The sequence below is a fragment of the Camellia sinensis genome, chromosome 12 (assembly GCF_055761805.1).
Source record: "Camellia sinensis isolate YWXY chromosome 12, ASM5576180v1, whole genome shotgun sequence".
In the NCBI taxonomy this organism is placed as follows: domain Eukaryota; kingdom Viridiplantae; phylum Streptophyta; class Magnoliopsida; order Ericales; family Theaceae; genus Camellia; species Camellia sinensis.
The window spans coordinates 129,839,452-129,848,125 of record NC_138972.1 but is presented as its reverse complement, the minus strand read 5'-3'; the positions used below and the strand labels follow the sequence as shown (position 1 = coordinate 129,848,125).

General features: G+C 35.2%; 1 protein-coding gene across 1 annotated transcript; it reads right to left on the bottom strand.

The window, feature by feature from the left end:
• Positions 1–1,809: 1,809 nt before the first annotated feature.
• LOC114276938 (NAD(P)-binding Rossmann-fold superfamily protein) lies at positions 1,810–7,572 on the bottom strand. The gene is made up of 9 exons (XM_082899851.1): positions 7,089–7,572; positions 6,314–6,426; positions 6,102–6,155; positions 5,882–5,966; positions 5,169–5,274; positions 4,672–4,758; positions 4,090–4,187; positions 2,523–2,632; positions 1,810–2,127 (listed from the first exon to the last, which is right to left on the bottom strand). The coding sequence occupies exons 1-9, from the start codon at positions 7,384–7,386 to the stop codon at positions 2,062–2,064; spliced, it is 1,017 nt and encodes a 338-aa protein (XP_082755977.1). The 5' UTR covers positions 7,387–7,572; the 3' UTR covers positions 1,810–2,061.
• Positions 7,573–8,674: the final 1,102 nt, after the last annotated feature.

Here is an 8,674-nt window from a genome sequence, read left to right as displayed (position 1 = left end):
CCTTAATTTGTTTGATTGGTTTGCATTTCATTTGACATGAAAGTTGCATACTTGATTCCTTGGGCCATCATGCATGGAAATGCGTGATTGGTGGTCCGAGAATCGAGGCACATGCCCCTTTGAGTCACTACCATGATAAGGGACATGGTTGGTGCATATATGCCTTGAAATGTGCTGCCATGCTTTGCCTTGCCCTCTGTTGCTGTCATTTGCAGATTCTGCAGGAACACTCTGCCGATCGGCAGTGTAAAGTGCCGACCGGCAATCATTTCTCTGCCGACAACTCCACTTTGTGCCGGTGGCCACATCCCACTGCCGGTGGCAATTCCATGCAGCCGGTGATGTCTCCCAGCATCGAAGGAAGCAGTCCTAACGTTTTGGCAACCTCCAGAGGAGTGAATGAAGGAAAACAGAGGCAGCTCACGCATGGCGGCGCATTTCCCGAGGCGATTTACTGTTTTCTTAGTTTAATTAAATTTGCTTAGTTGATTAGGCAATTTGTAATATTTAATTAGCTTGCGTAGTTAATTAATTTGTAATATTTATTTGATCCCTCCGAGTGAGGGTAAATCTGTAATAAGTGTGTGTGGGTGGTGTGTATGTCTTCCAATCCCCACTTCTTTCTTCCCTTTTATTTACCTGCTTATGATGGTAGATTAGGGCATCTTTAAAATTAGCATACCTTATGCTATGCATGCGTGCATCCATACATTTGTATTACATACATTAGGCTCGGTACATCACGCTAACTGCATTTGTACTTCAATTCACAAATTGAATATGTGGTAGTTGATCACATTTCACATGCCACGTTTAGGGTTAGCCGAGCCTGCCTAGATTGCATTTTTGCATGTGATGCATTAGCCATTTTTAACATGAACTAGGACATGCATGTTTGCTGACTAGTTTACTGTTTTGGCACGGAGTACGACGTAAGTATTTATGCTTTAGCATCCCGTATGTGTGTGAGTGTTGCCATGACAGTATGTCTGCCATGCGGCTAAGTGCTTATGTGTTAAAATGTTTTAATGCCTGTGGGTGGAGGTTGGATTGTTTGAGTTGGAAAAACTCGTTGAAATCCGTATTTTAGCCTACTTGCAAGTAGCAAATTCCAAAGCGCTTTTCAAAACAAACGGATATGCAATGCTTATTTCCAAATTAGGCAATCTAGTCTATACTTGTTTGCTGCGCGCATAACATAGTAATTCTAGCCTAATAAATGGAATAAGAACACGTAACGTTTTCAAAATCGGATATCATGGTTAGTAGAGGCCGGTCTTCGGACCGGGCGAAAGGGGGTGCTCATAGCTGACCTTCCCCGATCGTACCCAAGCTCCCGAGCCGAGACAACTCCGCTGATGACGGACATGTGGCCTTCGGCACCGAGTCAGGGTTTCCTAAATTTCCTCATTTCAAAATATTTAGGTGGCGACTCTGTATCTGGCAAAGCAGTCCATGTTTGGCACTACTTTTTTAAAAAAAAACTGTTTCTCAAAACGATTTGCCAGATTTGGACTCTTTGGTTCAGATTAAGAACCGCGACAACAAAATCGCGAGTCCGAACTGTAGTAGCATAAGGCCCCCCTCCGCGGGCGCGTCTACAACTGGGGGTGCCAATCACTGCTCTAAAAATATAGTTTATTTTGCCGTAAAATATTCTCTACCCTCCATTTATTTTTATATTTGAAAATGTTATATATAAATAAATTTTGTGATGAAGTGATTTTCTATACAGAAAAGAAAGAATGCGAACGAGTTAATAAAAGGAATGCAAAGAGAAATCAAATACAAACAAAATGAAATGACTGATTATCCCAACACTTTGATATCATATTATTATTAAGCTATTATGAAATGAGTCTAACAATATCTATATAGTTCTCTAACACTGTACATATGAGCTATTATAAAAATTACAAGAGAAATTACACAAGAATAGTAGTTACATTATTAGAGGGATATGCCATAATGCCAGTACATAAAAACCATCTATATATGGAATCTATACATTTGAATCCCAAGGATTTGTATGTTTTACAATATCAACATTGGATTGACAATTTATTTAACTTGAGCAGTTTTAAATAAGTCCTCCCATTTTTGTGGATCACTTCCCGGTCCTTCACCCTGCACAACAAGGAAGTTTTATGAAATAGTAACTATACAAACATAAAATATGTATAAAAATACATACCTATCACTTTTAAACACAAAAATTCACCAAGATAATTCTTAATATCAAAACCGCCACTCTCTTACCATTCACTGATTCTGTATCAAAATTCTAGAAAAATAGCATGTTTCTTTCAGAAAGACAATGTGTATTTAAATTACAAAAGTTGTTGATGTAATTAAACAATCCAATTTCTCACAGCAACCTCTCAATTTTGTCCAGTGATGAATTTAGACGACAACTAAAGTGTTCAAAATGGAATAACTCATCATCATACGTCTATGTAAATAGAATAGAATGTTCAAACACTCACAAAATATATTTCAATTCAGTCATCTAAGATAATTACCTGGACTGAGTTGATTTCGTAAATTTCACCTTTGGTAAGTTCTATGTCCAATGCCTGTATGCAAGCTTCAGCAACTACAAGCCTGCTAGCCTCACCGACAAGTTTATCTCCTGCAAGCAACCGCAAAAGATGCTAACATCAGTTAATAGGTAGAAAACTAAGCGAGCAGAATCTTCCTTAATTGTACACATCTTGAAATATTGGTATCCATCCTATTGGCATCCCATGTTGGTTGTAGACGATATCTAAGATAGACTTATAGGCCCCGTTTGTTTTGGGTTATAGCAAGGGGATTAGGATTACTAGTACCTTGGGATTAGTATATGGGGTGTTTGTTTTGAGAGATAGCCTTGGGACTATTAATACCTTGGGACTAACTAATACCTTGGTATTACTAATACTTTGTTTGTTTTGAGAGATAGGGAGGGTATTACTAATACCTTGGTATTACTAATACCCTTGGGGAGGGGATTCATAGTGAGGAGGTAGAGATGGTATTAGAAAAATAGTGAGGGGATTAGAAATTTTTTTATTTTTTTTATATTGGAATTTTTTTTTTAAAAATATAATTTTTAATTTTTTATATTTTTTTATTTGTTTTATTATTTTATATAAAAATAATTTAACAATTCCTCACTACTAATCCCCTCACTATCAATCCCCTCACTACTAATCCCCTCACTATCAATCCCCTCACTAACAATCCCCTCATTATTAATCCCCTCACTATCAATCCCCTCCATTCTATCTCTGAAAACAAACGACCCTCACTAACAATCCCCTCACTATTAATCCCCTCACTATCAATCCCCTCCATTCCATCTCTGAAAACAAACGGGGCCATAGGATAGTACAGGACACCTCCATTGTCGAGGTGCCATTTTGGTTATAGCCCAAATGGACAAACCCGTGAGGCTGGCTGTTGGGCGGGACCATAATAAACAATATTTCTAGGTGGGGGCTGGGCCACGTGTCACCCCCATTGTTGAAGCGCCTTCTAGGTTGAAGCCCAAAAGGGCAAACTTGTGAGGTTAGCTATTGGGCTGAGCCACAGCAGACAATACTTCCAGGTGGAGGCAAGGCCGAGCATCGAACACATTTGAATTACCATCATGAGATAAAAGGAAAATTATTGAATTGCCCACATGTTAGTTAAATTCTACCATAACCACCCTTAATTAAAAATGCACTTCTTAAACACATTAAGAAGAGAACCATTTCAATTTTTTATGCCTTGCAACAACACAATTTTATTTTACTTCCCATAAATTGATCGCTAAATTGCCTTTACTCTTTGAAATTCAAGTTAGCATGCCATATCAAAAAGATTTTTTGAAAAGAAAAAAAAAAAAGTTGCATTTATCTGTATCTTTTGCTCATGAACTTGTTGCTTGTGAAGTTTGATAACAAGCTCAAATAATCATAATGGATTCAATAGATACACAAATGCATTATCCATTTCATATGATAAAGAAATATGTTTATCTCATCCCCCCCCCCCCCCCCCCCCCCCCCCGAAAAATATATATATATATAAGAAATAAGAAATAAAATGAATTTCAGATACCTTGGCCTAAGAGGACTGCACGCCTTTCTCCAGCCGTAGCTTTCAGTAGAGTATTCAGATCATATGATGTGTATGGTCCATCTGTCAATCTCCCAGCTCTAAAAGGTTTTTTTTTTTTTTAAAAAAAAAAAATATGTAGCATAAGAAATGAACAAAGTATTTAAAAAGCATTGGAGCATAGAAGTTTCTCCAAAGACCAACAACACGGACATGTGACACAACATTGACACAACAATATGCAAATTTTCAAAAAAATGTAGGAGACAAAACGTGGGAGACGCGAGCAAAATATATAATTTTATATATTTATTATATATCATATATTTAAATATTATATATTTATTCTATGTCAAATTTTTATTCTCGTCAAATTCATGAACCTTCGGTATATATGCCACCCCAGCATGTCCGACTAGAAGAAAAAAAAAATGGGGCACTTCCTCCATTTATCTTTTCTCCCATTCCACCAGTCCTTTAACCCTTGACCGAGGTGTTAGCAACTCAGGTCCAAGGAACAGAGTTTGGAGATGAATGAAACTTTTCTAAATATTGAATAAAAGATAGCAATTAGGTGTCTCAGACCTGATTATAGTATATGGAAGACCAGCATTGCGAACAAAGTCCTCCCCCATCTTCTTATACTTCAGAACGCCAAAAAGGTTCATGATGCTACAAGAAAAAAGTTAAGAGAGAGTAAAACAAAATAAAAAAGGAAACAAGGAGGAAAAAAAAAAGTTTTAATGTTCTATATATCCAAAAGTAAGGAACATTATGGGGTTAATAACCAGTTTGAGATTTGCACCAAACAAAGACAATTTTAAATTCCCACCATGCGAGTGCGTACATGTCTCCAAAAGCACACAAAAAAGTCTAATAGAATCATATGCCACGAAACAAAGCAATGAAGCATAAGTGAAAAGGTCATCAGAAAAAGTGAGTTAATGAACTAGTTCAAATATTGATCATGTTCTGCAAAAGAATAGCCGGAACGGATAATTAAGAAAAGAGTTAATGAACCACAAAACACTTTTCAACAACTTACACCTATCATTAATTACTATCAAATATAGGAGCAGTACCTCCAAGGTAGTTCATTGAACTTTGTTACTCCAACTGATGAAACAAGAACAATTCTTTTCAAGGATGGAGGCAGAGCAGATACAAGATTTCTCACACCTTCCCAATCTTCAAAGGTAAAGATAAACAGTTAAAAGCATTTAAGGTACTAAAGAAGTGCCATGCACAACACACATGCAATGCATTACAAGACAGTGAAATTTTGAACTCCAACCAGGATCCAAAGCTGTTTTGCGTCTTATATGCATATATATGTGTGTGTGTGTGTGGACAGGTAATAATAAACAGACTTCCCAAGACTTTGAAATGGAATAGTACAATGACTATGTAGATCCTATTTGATTCAACCTGGTGAAGCCTATGCTTCCAGGATAAGCATAATGAATTTAGTTTTGAGGATAATATTTGTCTGATTATCCCTTATAGAGCCAAATTTTAGTATTTCTAGAATTTTGATTCACATTCAGGGAAATTTACAACATCTTCTGTTGTAATTGCAATCTGTCCACAGAACATAATTATGAAGGACTGAAATTACACTTTATAGACTTTGATTGCTTTACAGTTTTGTTTTGTTTGCCACTTTACAGCAATCATAGTTGTTTTATCTTCACCAGCAGCTGTTTGAAGCCTCAGCAATGCTCCATTCTAAACCAACTAAAATAATCAATAACAAATAATCAAATATAAATAAAATACTAATTTTGATCCTGACCTACTCTTTCTGGTGTATTATCTCCATCCCATCGCCTTGATGGAAAGGCCGTCGTTCCCGTGCAGCAAATAACATGTGTGACACCCTATAAGGCAACTTTCTAAATCAATAAAAAAAATTTCACCATCAACGATCATGCAATTCATAAAGTTGAGGAGCCATTTTAATTCTTCTAAAAGAAGCTCAGAAAAAATGTGTTACATGAATTGAAAGCACAAACCTCAAATATTGATGGATCTAGATCCTCAGCGTTTCGGGTGTCGCCTTTCCGTACCTAACAATTTAAAAACTCTTTTCAAGTATAGAAATGAATATCTTGAAGGACAAGAAGAGAGTTGCAACCAAACATAAAACTGAAATGGAAATAAAAGAAAAACAAAAAATAATTTGTCAATGCCAACAGTGTGATACATAGAGAAATGGAAACCATACCTCTAATTTTTCCTCATCTTGGTTACCAAAAAGGGTAGCTGCTTTCTCAGGATCTCGTAGTAATAGCCGTGACTTGATATTTCGGTTGAGCAATGATGCTACAACTAACTGTCCTGCATAAAGAATATGATAGAATGTCTATGGATTACTATGAAAGTGTGACAAAACAAAACCAACAACAATAAAAACGTTAAATTCCATCATAAATGGGATGATACATATTATTCAACTTTAAATTAGTGCAGAAGTTTCTTCTTGGAATGTATACATGAACTTTAGCACTTGCTTGCTTGCAGTTCATAGAGATCAAGATTTGGTTTGCGTCCGTGTTACATGGAGTTTCTATTTCTCCCAAAATAACAAGGGGAAGGGTTTAAAATATGTATCCGACACCTATACCAAATTTAGACACTTGAATCCTCATCAAACATTTCTAGCTTTGTCATTCCCTTATGCCGAGTGTTCAGTTATTTATCCAAAAAAAAAAAAGCCTAGAGAAGAGAATGGGCCGAGACTTGAACTCAAAGCCACAAATTTGACAAGAAAAACTCTTATCACTTTCTTCTATTTATTTAACTTACACATGCATGTGTGTGCACCCATATTCAATTTTTGGATGGATATCGTAAAATCTAAATTTTTGAAGGTCGGACGCTTATCCTCACCGCACCCGAGTTCATGTAACATAGGATTTGCATTGCATGAATATTACTAAACAAAACCATAAACTTTATATGATATAAATCATTGTGAAAGATGAAGAGAGCGCATATACCTACGCCACCAGAGCCGCCAACCACAAGGACGAACTTGGAAGAAGAAGGAGGGATAGTTTCAGAGTCCTGGGTCGATTCTAAATTTGGGGATTGTATCAATTGTTCTTTCACAGCAGCACAGACTGATGATGATGATGATAAGGCTCTAGAGCTCGAAATGGTTTTAGATAAATGAAACCCAGAACATGAATTGAGTGTTAGATGAGGAAAAATAGGGATTGTTAGAGGGGGTTTTGAGAATTTTTCTCTGGGAAAGTGAAGGTCGCTTTTGAAAGTGAATGAGAGCTTGGAAGCCATGAACGAGGCGCCAACGAAGAACAGCAACACAACGAAGAGATGGAACCAGAGAGTGAGTGGTTACAAAAATAGAACGAGTAAATTACACTTGGCTCCTTTATGTTTAAGCATTTTTTTACTTTGACCCTCGAAACCTTTTTTCCTTTGTATTTTGACCTTTTATGTTTCAAAATTTTCCGAAGAGGGTGCTACATCCCCCTAATTTTGTCCTCTAATTTCATCTCTAATGCCGTGGTACACTGCTGTGTAAAATAGTCCCATACTCTCTCTCTCTCTCTCTCTCTCTCTCTCTCTCTCTCTCTCTCTCTCTCTCTCTCTCTCTCTCTCTCTCTCTCTCTCTCTCTCATCTTTAATCTCCTTAGAGCATTATTATCAAACTTATTAAAATCTTTACTTAGTTATTTTATAGCATGAAATTATGGAAATACACTCCATCAAACTTAATTTTTAGCTATTTATTTTAGTTTAACATCAAACCACTAACTACATATAATTAGGAAAAGAATACTCAACAAATGAAATAAAAAATAAAGAGTTTGTTAGAGAATATATTTGAAAAGATGATTAACTAAAATGAAAAAATATAGTTTTAGTTAAAATTTAACTAAAAATTTGACTATTTTGATGACGATACTCTCAGTTCCAAATCATTAGAGGTAGAATTAGGGGAGCAAAATTAGAAAGATGAATCATTATTCTTTTCTCAATTTACTCTTAAAATTAATTTATGTTCAAAATTAAACAAAAAATACCAACATAATATATATAAAAAATTGTTATTATAATGGGATTTTGATTTTTGTTGAAAGTGTAAATTATATATAATAAAATATTTTTATATTACATGGTTGTCATGTGTTATTTTATGTATAATTATGGACATAAATTAAATTTTGAAATTAAAAAAAATGATACATGAAAGGTAAATATATATATATATATATATAACTTCAAAAGTCAAATTTAATTTTAAAAAATAATTAAACATAAATGGAGCAAAATATAATCTACCCAAAATACAACTCAACTTATGTCGGGGTGGTTCTGTTACAAATACGCTTGATTACTGGGTTTTTATTTGGGACAAGAAATTGTATTTATAATAATGATAGTTAATTACCCGTGACTCCCTAAATTATTCCTAGTAAAATATTACTTTGACCTTTATTCATGGAATTCATATTTTTTGACTTTTCTATATAAAAATACATCACCTTCGCTCTCGTAAACCATTTCTAAAAGTGTAAAATATTTAACTATGGGTGTAATTAATCATAATAATAATTTA